At 47.1% G+C, this 16,221-nt stretch overlaps 1 protein-coding gene across 4 annotated transcripts; it reads left to right on the forward strand.

Annotated features, from left to right (window-relative positions):
* The first annotated feature begins 1,101 nt into the window (after nt 1-1,101).
* upk1b (uroplakin 1B) lies at nt 1,102-11,389 on the forward strand. 4 transcript variants are annotated; one of them, XM_012957128.1, is made up of 8 exons: nt 1,102-1,434; nt 6,108-6,192; nt 6,681-6,881; nt 7,327-7,401; nt 8,871-8,993; nt 9,082-9,261; nt 9,546-9,629; nt 10,222-11,389. In XM_012957128.1, exons 2-8 carry the CDS (start codon nt 6,127-6,129, stop codon nt 10,270-10,272), a joined length of 780 nt encoding a protein of 259 aa, XP_012812582.1. In that variant the 5' UTR covers nt 1,102-1,434; nt 6,108-6,126; the 3' UTR covers nt 10,273-11,389.
* Nucleotides 11,390-16,221: the final 4,832 nt, after the last annotated feature.

Consider the following 16,221-nt stretch of genomic DNA (forward strand, 5'->3'; position numbering starts at 1 on the left):
TAACCATGAGGGGGTTGCTAGGAGAAATGAGACCCCCAGCAACCAGATAGCAGGTTAAATAACATAATGAAGATGCGCCCTTCCATCCAAACAGAAAGTGTGGGGTTGTTGGCTCAAAGATTTCTATGCAAACCTGTGGCTAAATGACTGCTTTCCAACATAAATAGAACAAATTTACCATTTAAAGGGGAAGTTTCAATGAGGAACAAAAGCCCAGATCAAAGGGAAATGTTGTGTCTGATACTGGGGGGGGGGCACCTTTCCTGCAGCCCAGTGCCACCCTTATTTATTTATTTATTTATCTATCTTTCTTCTTTATTAATATTATTGGGATCAAGAACAAGAGCATTATGTTTCCCAGTAGGTCTGTACCAATGGGGCCCCTAGGGGCCACCAGGGGCCCTTACATACAGGGTCCATAGGCATCACTGAATGTTACACAGGCCTGGGAAGCGGTTACTAGACATTGTCCTTTACTGGGGGCCCCTAGGGGCCACCGGGTATCCAGGCCGGCCAGTTCTACCCTATCCTGTTTAAGTATATACTTGGGGTGCAGGGGACCGGCTGATGTCTGCGTACCCCCAAAGTCTATAAAGCTTCCCCCTCTCAGCAGAAATAGAAACCTGTAGACTCCAACTCCCAGCATGCCCCATGAGCCGGATGCCTGTACTGTATTCAGGCTCACTCCATAAGGGTCATAGTTACCTTAGCAACCAGGCAGGGGTTTGAATTACAGGCCAGCAGAGCAATGGGAGAGGGTCTGGGTAGGTACATTAGTGATAACAAATAATTACAAGTCATAAAAATCTAACCTAAGGAATGGGTTGCCAGGGCAGCCATGCCTGGCAACCAGGGACCATTGTAAACATCAGGGTTAGAGAGAGAGGCAGACTGGGCCACAAAACATTTGGGACCCCTGCACCCTAGGTTATTATTATTATTATTATTATTATGCTGTTTAATAATAGAACCCCCCTGTTAATGTGAAAATGAAATGATTAATTGTAAGGTTTATGGACTACAACTCCCAGCATGCTTTAAGCATTCCTTCCATTATAAACATCACTGCAGCCTGAACTGGTAGACAAGGTGGCCATTAAGTGCCAGAGATTGGGCAATACACGGCCCTAAAAGGGTTAAACCCGGCCGTGTAGATTAGGGAATAGCATGGGGTTTAGTTCAGCAACTCCCGGGGACCCCGGGTAAGGGAACAGGGTCCTAGCAAATGGCACTGGGCTCCCCAAGCCACATTCCTGCATAAGAAAGAAATAGCCCCATTGCCAAAATCAAGAAACAGGTTTGGCCAGGTACCTGGGTCACATGACTGGCCCCCACCAATAGCAGCAGGCCTCAGGTAAGACTTAAGGAATCTTTAAAGAGTTGCTGGAGGTTCAGGCAGGACAGGTGTTTCCCATCTCTCAGGCAGGACAGAAGGTAAGTGGGACCCACCCCAGGGCCCCCGATTATTGGGCATTAGCGGCTATATACTGACATATTATGGGATGGTTGGATGTGCAGCCTAAGGGTAACTAAGCTGTGCTGCTCTAGTGCCTGTAAGTGCCTATTGGGGCCCCTTATTGTGCTGCGCTGGGGTATCTGTGTGGTTATTATGGGATATACAGGAGAGGCCTGGGTGTGGGAATGATAGGGTTACATGGATGTGATTATTAATTACCAATGGCAGTTTAACCCAGAGACTTGCAGCAGCTGTGCCCAAGAGCTCACACTCAGATTGTGCATATAATGTAGAGCAGCAGTTGCTTTCAGTCTGTCGGCAGGGGAGGCTCCTCTATTCACTTTATATTGCGCATTAGAATGCGACTGCACCCTGCTGGGCTGTGTACTACCCTCCAGCTCCCCAATCAGGGCATGGCTGTAGGGTGCTGGGGATGGAGACGGGGGGCCTGTAGGGTGCTGGGGATGGAGACGGGGGGCCTGTAGGGTGCTGGGGATGGAGACGGGGGGCCTGTAGGGTGCTGGGGATGAGACGGGGGGCCTGTAGGGTGCTGGGGATGGAGACGGGGGGCCTGTAGGGTGCTGGGGATGGAGACGGGGGGCATGTAGGGTGCTGGGGAGGGAGACGGGGGGCATGTAGGGTGCTGGGGAGGGAGACGGGGTGCATGTAGGGTGCTGGGGAGGGAGACGGGGGGCCTGTAGGGTGCTGGGGAGGGAGACGGGGGGCCTGTAGGGTGCTGGGGAGGGAGACGGGGGGCCTGTAGGGTGCTGGGGAGGGAGACGGGGTGCCTGTAGGGTTCAGGGGTGGGAGAAATGGTGCCTGTAGGGTGCTGGGGTGGGAGAGGGGTGCCTGTAGGGTTCAGGGGTGGGAGAAATGGTGCCTGTAGTGTGCTGGGGTGGGAGAGGGGTGCCTGTAGGGTGCTGGGGTGGGAGAAATGGTGCCTGTAGGGTGCTGGGGTGGGAGAGGGGTGCCTGTAGGGTTCAGGGGTGGGAGAAATGGTGCCTGTAGGGTGCTGGGGTGGGAGACGGGGTGACTTTTTATAATATTCCTGGGACTGATCTGCTTTAATCTGTATCAGCTGGACATTAGGGAATGAGTTATTGAATCTGTGGGACCTGTCCCTGGTTTTTAGCCTCAGCTACTAAGTTGTTATAAAGGGGGTTATGGGGGAACCAGTGGGGGGTATTGGGGTTGGAACGTGAGTCTCCTGTAGGTTAAAATCCCCAAACGGCTACTGACATGAATATAAGTGAGTTAACTTCCCCTTTAATGTGGGAACTGTGTAACAATCCAATGCTGTGTTGCACGGTGCGGTTACAGGGAAGTGTGTGGACGGGACCCTTAACCCTTATATAGGGGGGAATTTCACTTCCATGTCTTAATTAAAGGGGAAATCTGCCTTAAAAACTGTTTTCTTAATTAAAAATACAATTCTCGGCAACATTCTTCCTTTCCTGATTCCCACTGGGTTAAAGTTACTAGTAAATGTAATTGCTATTAAACTCCATATCAATCTGATTATATTCTCTAAACGACTAGTTCTGACTCATGATACAATGTAGCAAAAGCAGAATAAGTTTTACAGTCTGTGGTTGGGGAGCTCCCCTTCCAAATTGGGGGAAATTCTGACTTGTGTGAGTAACGGGCCAGACGCTGAAGGTATGAATGGAACTGCCCCAACTGGGGGTTAAGGATCAGTCATAGGGTTAAATGTCGGGGCAGCCGGGGTAGTATGTCAGCTGATTCTGGGAGTTATAGTTCTGCAAGAACATCTATGATGTAAAGCAGCGACTGAGCTATAAACCCTGAAACCCATCTGTCCAGGGGGGGCCCTGCCCAAGGCGGGGGGGTGGATTTGGGGCAAACGTATGCAAATTCAGGGCAACAATGCATTTCAGTTTCACCGTTAGTCACTCCAGTCCCCCCCATGGAGCGGCAGCCGCAGGGTGTGTCTATGGGTGCCCCCCTGCCCCATGTGGGGTTATACTGATACCTAGGGGCTAATAAGGGAGAAAATTAATTGCCATCAGCATAAGGAGGGTCCTTTTTTTCTAAGGGCAGTCAAAGTTATGGATGTAATGGTGGGAAGGAAAGGAGATTTCACTATCAGTAAAGGAAGGGTATCTTTACTGGAAGGGCAGCCCGATAGCTGACATGCTGGAGGAGTGGTTATATCACAATTATGTCATACACAGTAATGCATACACCCCACAGACAGGGGGGGATTTGGGGTGAGTGCTTATTTGTGCCCTGGGTACCCCTGGAACTATAGCGGGGTGACTGTTACCCCAATGTTTCTATATATCTGTAACCTTGTTATGGGCTAAGGGGGCCCAGCCTGAAGGCCAGTTAGGGGGGGATTTGGGGTGAGTGCTTATTTGTACCCTGGGTACCCCTGGAACTATAGCGGGGTGACTGTTACCCCAGTGTTTCTATATATCTGTAACCTTGTTATGGGCTAAGGGGGCCCAGCCTGAAGGCCAGTTAGGGGGGGATTTGGGGTGAGTGCTTATTTGTGCCCTGGGTACCCCTGGAACTATAGCGGGGTGACTGTTACCCCAATGTTTCTATATATCTGTAACCTTGTTATGGGCTAAGGGGGCCCAGCCTGAAGGCCAGTTAGGGGGGGATTTGGGGTGGGTGCTTATTTGTGCCCTGGGTACCCCTGGAACTATAGCAGGGTGACTGTTACCCCAATGTTTCTATATATCTGTAACCTTGTTATGGGCTAAGGGGGCCCAGCCTGAAGGCCAGTTAGGGGGGGATTTGGGGTGAGTGCTTATTTGTGCCCTGGGTACCCCTGGAACTATAGCGGGGTAACTGTTACCCCAATGTTTCTATATATCTGTAACCTTGTTATGGGCTAAGGGGGCCCAGCCTGAAGGCCAGTTAGGGGGGGATTTGGGGTGGGTGCTTATTTGTGCCCTGGGTACCCCTGGAACTATAGCAGGGTGACTGTTACCCCAATGTTTCTATATATCTGTAACCTTGTTATGGGCTAAGGGGGCCCAGCCTGAAGGCCAGTTAGGGGGGGATTTGGGGTGAGTGCTTATTTGTGCCCTGGGTACCCCTGGAACTATAGCGGGGTGACTGTTACCCCAATGTTTCTATATATCTGTAACCTTGTTATGGGCTAAGGGGGCCCAGCCTGAAGGCCAGTTAGGGGGGGATTTGGGGTGGGTGCTTATTTGTGCCCTGGGTACCCCTGGAACTATAGCAGGGTGACTGTTACCCCAATGTTTCTATATATCTGTAACCTTGTTATGGGCTAAGGGGGCCCAGCCTGAAGGCCAGTTAGGGGGGGATTTGGGGTGAGTGCTTATTTGTGCCCTGGGTACCCCTGGAACTATAGCGGGGTAACTGTTACCCCAATGTTTCTATATATCTGTAACCTTGTTATGGGCTAAGGGGGCCCAGCCTGAAGGCCAGTTAGGGGGGGATTTGGGGTGAGTGCTTATTTGTGCCCTGGGTACCCCTGGAACTATAGCGGGGTAACTGTTACCCCAATGTTTCTATATATCTGTAACCTTGTTATGGGCTAAGGGGGCCCAGCCTGAAGGCCAGTTAGGGGGGATTTGGGGTGAGTGCTTATTTGTGCCCTGGGTACCCCTGGAACTATAGCAGGGTGACTGTTACCCCAATGTTTCTATATATCTGTAACCTTGTTATGGGCTAAGGGGGCCCAGCCTGAAGGCCAGTTAGGGGGGATTTGGGGTGAGTGCTTATTTGTGCCCTGGGTACCCCTGGAACTATAGCGGGGTGACTGTTACCCCAATGTTTCTATATATCTGTAACCTTGTTATGGGCTAAGGGGGCCCAGCCTGAAGGCCAGTTAGGGGGGGATTTGGGATTAAAAGTATTGGGTGCAACAGGTTTCATTGAAGCATCTGGCACACTGAGGCCACACCTCCTCTCTGTGGGAATTAAATGCATCTGTTTAGCAGTGAATGCTGATGCCCATGGCTGCGGGTTTGCACCCCCTGGGGGAAGGGGTGATGCTCAGGAACACTATATACAACCTGAGGAAGCCATAGACAAATAGCACGAGGGGCATTTGGCTGCTGGTGCTTTCCGTAGAGCGTGCCAGGACTGCCAGTCTGTGGGTTCTGGCAAATGCCAGGGGGACTGCTGTAAGATCCCATAGACACTCACTATTTATTGGGGCTGTTTGGCCCCTGTTGAATCCCAGTTCAGGCCTGGGCATAGAGATTTTGGCCGGTTGGAGCTGCCATACACAATCACTGCTCAGTAACTCTGCTCTCCTCTGTGTGTTGGATTTTATATTACAGGGTGGAATTCTCTATACCCCCCCCCCCCCCCCCACGCCCCACCCAGCTCTGCATGCATGAGAAGTTTGGGATGTTTTTAGATCTAAGATATTGTTCGTTTCCCCTTTAAACAAACTGACCGGGAGAAGAAAAACTTGTTCTCGCTATTGGTTACGAGTATGCCCGAGATTAGAATGTTGGACTGAATGAAATGTGAGCGAGTTGCATTCCAATCCTCTAGGCCCGGGTGTATATAGAAACCCTTAGTCCTTCTTCTGGGGTCCAGAGATTCTACTGGACTGCAATGTCACATGGTTTCCTGCTGCTTTAGGCCACGCCCTTTCTCAAATCAACTTCCAATCAACTTTTTTTTAATTGTACAGGTTTATTATACGTAAGAAAATGAAGGAGGACTCAGGCGTTCGGTGTTACCAGTCCATCATCATCTTCGGCAATGTGGTCCTTGGGGTAAGTAGTCGATATTATTAACCACTTTGCACCTAACCGGAGCCTTGGTCAGGACTAGAGGCTCATAGTTTGGCCAGAAGCCCCTAGTTAACTAGCCCTACTAGTTATTTTATCCTCCTTTTGTATGTTACTTGTGCACCCCTGGATGTAGATCCTGGTCAAGTATCATTCATGGTTCCACCAAGCCCTCTATGGCCCATAGAATGGCACAAACCCAGTAAGTTTTAGTGCACTGGGGGTTAAATAGGAATGGATCACATGGTCTAATTATAGATCAAGGTCTAATTATAGGGTGTCCAAGAGTTTAACATAATTTGGGGCCACGGTTTCAAAAAGTCTCAAGATGACTTGAAGAACAGCTTTGATGGGTCAACTGCACGTTAAATAATGATGAGCCCAACTGTTTGGTTGCCATGGCTATGGCACTGGGGCAATTCTTAACCAATTGGAATGCACGTGTTCTAATCATGGTCACCTCGTCGTTCCAGCTCTGTGGCGTGGCCCTGACAGCCGAGTGCATCTTCTTTGTGTCGGACCAGAGTGGCATCTACCCCCTGCTGGAGGCGACCAACAACGCCGACATATTTGCCGCAGCCTGGATTGGCATCTTTACAGGGTTCTGCTTCTTCATCTTGTCCATCGTCGGAATCATTGGCATCATGAAGTCGAACAGGCGAATGCTGATGGTGGTAAGGACTGGGTTCTGGTCCAATGAGGATCTGTAGGACGCTCTCCCATTGGGCAATTGGATATTGGGCAATATTATAAAGGAAACCTCCTCCAATAAGAAGAAGCTGTGCTTCTGGGTGGTCACTGCAGTTCCATCTATGCACCACCAGTTGGCCAATTGGAAGTTACCCCAGTAGGGGAACTAGTAACCTGTAAATACCAATGCTATTACCCCTTTACTACTGTCTGTCTGGTATTTCCCATGTTCTATGGGGGAAATCTCTAATGCTTTCTATCCATCTAGCTCCAAGGCCTCTTATTGGCTGTGGCCACTTTCATTGTGCCCCGCCTATATATAGATGGTTCTGGTTGATGAGTTACTGCTTGTTACCAGTGTTAGTAAATGGAGTATGATGATTGATGATGATTGTTGATTCAATATACTTCACCCCTTCTTCATTTCAGTATCTCATCCTGATGTTCGTAGTTTATGCCTTCGAAGTGGCCTCGGCCATCACGGCTGCAACTCAGGAAAACTTTGTGAGTATTTCTTGCCGCCACTTGAATGGGTCACTGATCCATGGGGATAGTAAGGAACGACCAACTGGATATCGGGCGATGGTGTATTCTCTATAAACAGACCAACAAAGATCTGATTGGGTTATTGGATGGTCTAAACCAAAAATATCTGCCTAGGTCCTTTCCCAGTTGGGTATAAATCAACCCAAGTACCCAATCATCTTTGGACATTATTATAGTCAACATAGAGGGTGATAGGAACTCAAGGGCTCTAAGAACCTTTGGCTGATACATTATATAGCTTTAAGAAGGGGATGGATGGCTTCTTAGCAAGTGAGGGAATACAGGGGTAGGGGAGATAGCTCTCAGTACAAGTGAGGGAATACAGGGGTAGGGGGGATAGCTCTCAGTACAAGTGAGGGAATACAGGGGTAGGGGGGATAGCTCTCAGTACAAGTGAGGGAATACAGGGGTAGGGGGGATAGCTCTCAGTACAAGTGAGGGAATACAGGGGTAGGGGGGATAGCTCTCAGTACAAGTGAGGGAATACAGGGGTAGGGGAGATAGCTCTCAGTACAAGTGAGGGAATACAGGGGTAGGGGGGATAGCTCTCAGTACAAGTGAGGGAATACAGGGGTATGGGGGATAGCTCTCAGTACAAGTGAGGGAATACAGGGGTAGGGGAGATAGCTCTCAGTACAAGTGAGGGAATACAGGGGTAGGGGAGATAGCTCTCAGTACAAGTGAGGGAATACAGGGGTAGGGGAGATAGCTCTCAGTACAAGTGAGGGAATACAGGGGTAGGGGAGATAGCTCTCAGTACAAGTGAGGGAATACAGGGGTAGGGGGGATAGCTCTCAGTACAAGTGAGGGAATACAGGGATAGGGGGGATAGCTCTCAGTACAAGTGAGGGAATACAGGGGTAGGGGGGATAGCTCTCAGTACAAGTGAGGGAATACAGGGGTAGGGGGGATAGCTCTCAGTACAAGTGAGGGAATACAGGGGTAGGGGAGATAGCTCTCAGTACAAGTGAGGGAATACAGGGGTAGGGGAGATAGCTCTCAGTACAAGTGAGGGAATACAGGGGTAGGGGAGATAGCTCTCAGTACAAGTGAGGGAATACAGGGGTAGGGGAGATAGCTCTCAGTACAAGTGAGGGAATACAGGGGTAGGGGGGATAGCTCTCAGTACAAGTGAGGGAATACAGGGGTAGGAAGGATAGCTCTCAGTACAAGTTGCCCCAGGGACTGGTCCGATTGCCATCTTGGAGTCAGGAAGGAATTGTTTCCCCCCTGGGGCAAATTAGAGAGGCTTCAGATGGGGTTTTTTGCCTTCCTCTGGATCAACTAGCAGTTAGGCAGGTTATATATAGGCATTATGGTTGAACGTGATGGACGTGTCTTTTTTCAACCCAACTTACTATGTAAGAGAAGACTCATTACCTTCCTCAAGACATTTATCTTGACACTTTCTCTCTCCTTTGGTCTAGTTCATTCCAAACCTCTTCCTGAAACAGATGTTGGACTTCTACCAAAATCCAAACCCAACCAACAACGACAACCTTTGGAAAATTAATGGAGTCACCAACACCTGGAACCGCTTTATGCTTCTGGTACGGTATGGGGTTGTGGGTTTGGGTCTTCAGATGTTCTCAGAGATCAAGTTCTATGGTCTCTAACATTTGGTTCCTCTCCCTCCAGAACGGCTGCTGTGGAGTCAACGGACCCCAAGACTGGCAGACCTACACATCGGTGTTCCGGCAGTCTAACAGCGATTCTGCCTACCCTTGGCCACAGCAGTGCTGCGCCATGAACAGCCTCGGGCAACCCGTAAATCTGGATGCCTGTAAACTTGGGGTTTCTCCATATGTCAATCTGAATGTAAGTATTTTAGGGAGATCTACATGAACTGTGATAGGTTACATATAGTCAATCTGTTGAGATCTGCGGGCAGTGAGGCTCCTGCCTTCAGCGAAACAGGTGACTTACCCTTGTAGGCCTACAGAGGAGGTGGATATGGGTATTACTGCTGGCACTTATAAGGATATAGACCCTAGCAACTATCTCTATGCTACAGTAGAGGCGACTAGGGTAGTAGGGCACAGAGGTGGCAGAGGATTTTGTTGAGGGCAAATGAGAACAAATCAACTCTTTGTATCTTATAGGGTTGCTACGACCAGATGGCTGGCCCAATGACCCGTCATGCCTGGGGAGTGGCCTGGTTTGGATTTTCCATTCTCTGCTGGACAGTAAGTAACTCCTTAATTTACTTTCAGATGATCCATGGGGAGGTGGAAAGACCCTCCTAAAGTACATACTGACCAATTGTGCCAACTTGACCAGCCCCTTGATCCTTGTGTTTTCTCACTTGCTAAACATACACCCAGAATAATTATTCCCCTAGGACCCAGGTGACCCAGCTACATCATAATGTTCCTGTGACCAACCTCATGAAGGCATTTCAGTGACTCTAAAGCTGCCCATACATGGGTAGATCCTCTGATGGAGATAGCCTCTACATCAGATTAGATCTCTACCAACCATGCTACAGTTTGGATCAGATAGAGGGTCAGTGAAGACCTGTTGAGCAGTTGACATCAATGGCCTAATTCTATACTCAATCAGTAGTAGTATCCTGTCTTCCAGATCAAAATCTGATGGACCTTCCATCACATATTGGTCAGGGAGGACATTGCCTTTGGGCATAGGTCGCTCATTTGAACAGGTGAAGCCAAAGCTGAAGAAGCAGAGAAGGTTGTCCACCTTAGAATGAACATAAACGGTAAAATTCTAAAGCAAATTGCAACAGGCCTCAATTTTTTTTTTTTCTTCTTCTTTCAGTTCTGGGTTCTTCTCGGAAGCATGCTCTACTGGACCCGTATTGAGTATTAAGGCAGCTCAGACTGACTTTCTTCCTAAACCTTTGAAAAAACGAAGGTCTACGACAACTTGGCCAACATGAAGGACATCCCTTTTGGGCCAAACTCCAAGCTTTTACTAACATCTGTTTTATTGGCCCATGGACATGTTTGGAAGGAGGAGGAGCCCCGTTGGGCACACAACTGCCCTGTGTATATATAGTGTTACTGGGGGCAAAATTGGTCAAATGATTTGGAGTTGTAGAATGTGAAGTTTGCTCCCGTCGGGCTAAGCTTAGAAGACCATTTGCCTCCGCCCTTTTGGAATGCCCCGCCCTCATCTCTAGACACATGCATTTTAATAGGAGTTACACAATCCTGCCAATTAGAGTTTTTTTGGTGTGTTTTATGTTTTTTTGTTTTTTTTTTCTTTTTAAATATGCATTAAAGTTTATAGTTTATAATCTTTGGAACTTTTTGCTTATGAAGAAGTAATTGCAATCACAATCTTTCCTCCTCCTTCTTTCGTTTTGTCTCACCGAGCTTTGTCAGATGTCTCCACTAGGGGGTGGCCTCTTGTTAATACTGTATATAAGTGCAATTATGGTTGTCTGTCGATTGCAATGAGTCTGTCACGCTACAAAAACGATTTGGGGAGGGGGTTAGAAATGGAATGAAGGTCCGTTGATGACTAGGCTGGAGATCTTGGCTTATGGGTAACGTTAAGTGATGTCCATGTAACACATTGAGTTGACTAAACCTCTAAAGGTAACAACCCCTATCTTGCCCCAGGTAGATATCAATCTCTTGAAGCTTTACCTTCTATTAATCTATCTTTTGTTAATATCCGGGAGCGTTATGAAAGCTTCATGGTCTTCTTGGAAGGAAGAGGAGATCTTTGAACCTGGAAGTTGTTCTTCGGAGTCCTTTGTATAAACCACTCGGTTGTCTTATTTTCTCGGCTTGTTGCTCCATTTCCAGTCAGAACTGCGTAGAACTGTCTATAATTTATTTATAATAGGTTTATCATGAAGATATGGAAATTCCTTTTGTTGTGCAAATGGGTCATTGGTTCATTAGGATAGTTCATGCCACTCAACTTATCCAGTTCTGCTTTATAATAATCAATAAATATACATATATTGACTTAATTCTTATGTTTCCACTTCCTATGTATATTATAAAAGATATATCCAGAAGTTTTGATCAGTTTCCTGACCTGTATAACTCAGCCTGCAGCCTTGTGCCTTTATATGGGGGGCACAGAACCCCTCAGTGACTGCTAATATCCTTATCATTTACAGTAGGGGGTACATTATCCCTTATAATACATGAGTGATACTCAGAGTTCCCTGTATAACTCAGCCTGCAGCCTTGTGCCTTTATATGGGGGGCACAGAACCCCTCAGTGACTGCTAATATCCTTATCATTTACAGTAGGGGGTACATTATCCCTTATAATACATGAGTGATACTCAGAGTTCCCTGTATAACTCAGCCTGCAGCCTTGTGCCTTTATATGGGGGGCACAGAACCCCTCAGTGACTGCTAATATCCTTATCATTTACAGTAGGGGGTACATTATCCCTTATAATACATGAGTGATACTCAGAGTTCCCTGTATAACTCAGCCTGCAGCCTTGTGCCTTTATATGGGGGGCACAGAACCCCTCAGTGACTGCTAATATCCTTATCATTTACAGTAGGGGGTACATTATCCCTTATAATACATGAGTGATACTCAGAGTTCCCTGTATAACTCAGCCTGCAGCCTTGTGCCTTTATATGGGGGGCACAGAACCCCTCAGTGACTGCTAATATCCTTATCATTTACAGTAGGGGGTACATTATCCCTTATAATACATGAGTGATACTCAGAGTTCCCTGTATAACTCAGCCTGCAGCCTTGTGCCTTTATATGGGCACAGAACCCCTCAGTGACTGCTAATATCCTTATCATTTACAGTAGGGGGTACATTATCCCTTATAATACATGAGTGATACTCAGAGTTCCCTGTATAACTCAGCCTGCAGCCTTGTGCCTTTATATGGGGGGCACAGAACCCCTCAGTGACTGCTAATATCCTTATCATTTACAGTAGGGGGTACATTATCCCTTATAATACATGAGTGATACTCAGAGTTCCCTGTATAACTCAGCCTGCAGCCTTGTGCCTTTATATGGTTGTTAAAGTCCTCTGTGATTATAATATCATTATATTTTACTATAGGGATACATTATTACTTTATACAGTTATGGGTCCCATTATCCAGAAAGCTTTCAATTACAGGAAGGCCAGCTCCCATAGACTCCATTATAATCAATTATGACAATGATTCCCTTTTCTCTGTAATAATAAAACAGTACCTGTACTTGATCCCAACTAAGATATAATTACCCCTTATTGGGGGCAGAACAGCCCTATTGGGTTTATTTAATGGTTAAATGATTCCCTTTTCTCTGTAGTAATAAAACAGTACCTGTACTTGATCCCAACTAAGATATAATTACCCCTTATTGGGGCAGAACAGCCCTATTGGGTTTATTTAATGGTTAAATGATTCCCTTTTCTCTGTAGTAATAAAACAGTACCTGTACTTGATCCCAACTAAGATATAATTACCCCTTATTGGGGGCAGAACAGCCCTATTGGGTTTATTTAATGGTTAAATGATTCCCTTTTCTCTGTAGTAATAAAACAGTACCTGTACTTGATCCCAACTAAGATATAATTACCCCTTATTGGGGCAGAACAGCCCTATTGGGTTTATTTCATGGTTAAATGATTCCCTTTTCTCTGTAATAATAAAACAGTACCTGTACTTGATCCCAACTAAGATATAATTACCCCTTATTGGGGGCAGAACAGCCCTATTGGGTTTATTTAATGGTTAAATGATTCCCTTTTCTCTGTAGTAATAAAACAGTACCTGTACTTGATCCCAACTAAGATATAATTACCCCTTATTGGGGCAGAACAGCCCTATTGGGTTTATTTCATGGTTAAATGATTCCCTTTTCTCTGTAATAATAAAACAGTACCTGTACTTGATCCCAACTAAGATATAATTACCCCTTATTGGGGCAGAACAGCCCTATTGGGTTTATTTCATGTTTAAATTATTTTTTAGCTTAAGCTTTGGAGATCCAAATTATGGAAAGATCCCTTATCCAGAAAACCACGTCCTAAGCATTCTGGATAACAGGTCCCATACCTGTAATAGTAGGAAGTCACAATGCTCATTGCCGGTAACATACAGAGATGTTAGAAATAAGCTGAGTCTCTCGGTGTTGGATAAAGAGTGTTTGTTACACTGTCTCTGCCCAAAGGGCGCCATCTTGGATATGTCAGTAATGCGGCCCCTGAAAATTCACTGCAACCAGAAAAACCAGATGCCTTGGCTGAGCTGCTGGAGCCATAAAGTTACATGAGAGCCCAGAGAGGCAGCACCATAGAGGAATGCGGAAAGAAAGGCTTGGAGTCGGGCTACAGTTACCCATAAACATCCCATGTAGCCAACTGGGCTAGAAGTGTTAAGGTCCCCATACACGGGCCAATTCTAGCTGCTGATATGGGTCCCTTAGACAGATTCGCCAGCTTATCGGCCCGTGTATGGGCACTTCCGACGGGCCTGCCCGACCGATATCTGGCCTGAAATCGATCTCGATCCAGCAGGTTAAAGAATTTAGTCGGATCGGGGACCCCATCGGCTCCTTCATGTGGTCCCCAAACCGACTTTGCCTATAACCGTCATTATAATTCAATCGTTTGGCCCTGGATTAGCCACCCGTAGGTGGGGATATCGGGAGAAGAAGGTGTATGGGGACCTTTAAACTCAACTCATTAGTTACACTCAGTGCGGCCTTCACTGGTCACCCACTCACACAGAGTCTCCTACACTAAAGCCGACAACGAGAGGATCTTCTCCCGATATCCCCCTCCTACGGGTGGGCGATATCTGGAGATTCCAGCCTAATTTAGTCGTTTAGCCCTGGGGCCAAATAATCAAATTATAACGACGGGTATAGGCAAAGTCAGTTCAGGGATCGCACCAACGAGCCGATGCGGTCCCCGATCCGACTAGATTTTTTAACCTGCCCGATTCAGGCCCGTCGTTAGTGCCCCTACATGGGCTGATTACCTGCCGAATTGGTCTAAGGGACCGATATTGGCAGCTAGAATTGGCCTGTGTACCTTTATGCTTGGTCCTTAGCTTCTCCTTGTAGGAACTTTAGTCAACTTATCATTTACAAGCCTGAGTATGATGAGCTGCTCCTCAGCTTAGGAACTTTAGTCCTAATGGGTCCCCATTGCCCCACTTCCCTCATCCCTGGGGTCTTCAGGCTCTACCTTCCTTAAGGTGAATCCAAGAGACTTATCCCCCCCCCTTATATACAATGGTTGTGGCTGCCAATCATCACTAGTAGGTTGTCTTAGCTCTCCAACCTTCTGCATCATGGAGATACACACTCCAAGGTTGCTCCTCTTCTCATACACTGTAGGGAATGCAAAATGCCCGTAGCTCTGTCCTGAAATACAGTCTATGACTGCACAAAAGGAAGCGTTGTACCTGTACAAACACACGGAAAAAACCTTCCTCCTCCTCCTCCTCACTCAGCCTCTCATATCAGTGAGGGAATCTGGACCCAGAAGAATGACTGGTATTTCAGGTGCCAAAAGCTGACACCTAGTGTTTTTGTTCCTCTGTTGTTTGAAGAGCAGCAGGTAGAACCTCTAGCAGAAGACGTTGTGTGTTTATCTTCATGTCAGATGTTTTTGGTAGTGAAAATTCTTTATTCATCATCCACATTCCGCGCGCTCACTCCGCGTTCCATTGTTAGAATTCTCACTGCAGGAATGTCGCCCAATTCTCTGAGATCAGGGGAGGTGTCCACCAGAAGGTGAGGAGCTTGCCACCTAAGGGCAATGGGAAACTTGGTCGTCCCAAGGATGTGATTATCTATGGCGGGATGAGTTGCACCATAGTGATGTTGCCTTTCAATGATCAGCGGCTGATGAAAATGGAGGCTCGGTAGCAGGCAAGGGTGGGGGCTACTGCCTGCGGAATCAATTAGTGGCTAAACCCTTACAGATACGGCACTGGTGGCAGTTTCAGCTTTAGGGCCTAAGATGCCCTTATATCTCCCTACCTCAGTCCATAAGTTGGCTGAGCCCTTACAGATACAGCATTAAGGTGGCCATACACGGACCGATTGTAGCTGCTGATATGGGTCCCTTAGACCAATTCGGCAGCTTATCGGCCCGTGTAGGGGCAGCAACGATGGGCCAGATATCGATTGGGCAGGTTAAAAGATTTAGTCGGATCAGGGACTGCATCAGCTTGTTGATGCGGTCCCCAAATCGACTGCGCCCCAGGGCAAAATGATCGATATAGCCTACATTTGCCCAATATCGCTCGCCCGTAGGTGGGGATATCGGGAGAAGATCCCTTGGCGACCTTGCCAAGTGAGTGGATCTTAACGTGTATGGGCACCTTTAGTCTTAGTTCACCTCTATACCCATGTATCTATCATAATCCTATACCTAAATTGGACCACTACAGGTACAGCACCAGTTCTAGATTAAGTTCTGACCCAAGTCTCTAACATGGCATTTTATCTGCTGCCTCAGTCGTCACATATTATTTCTACCATAGTTTTGTTCCCCCTGTTTTTGGCATAAGGAATCTTTATTGACTGTCCTCTTCCTCCATATTTGTCTACTTTCTTCTGTTCTTTTTATGAACATCATCAAGTTGCCAACTCATACAAGTAGCAAAACTAAACTACTACTCATGTTGGAGAGTGGTTGTAGGACTTGAGATGCTGAACAGTCTATGTCCATCCTTGGAAGTGCCACCTATGATCAGGGAAGCTTCAGTGTCCTTACCTAAATATGGGTTTAGAGGTAAATCTAGGAGAACAAATAATACATCGAATTGGCCTTCAGCTTTAGGCTTCACTGCCACTGGTTTTGGTCCC

Source organism: Xenopus tropicalis, chromosome 2 (assembly GCF_000004195.4).
Source record: "Xenopus tropicalis strain Nigerian chromosome 2, UCB_Xtro_10.0, whole genome shotgun sequence".
Classification (NCBI taxonomy): domain Eukaryota; kingdom Metazoa; phylum Chordata; class Amphibia; order Anura; family Pipidae; genus Xenopus; species Xenopus tropicalis.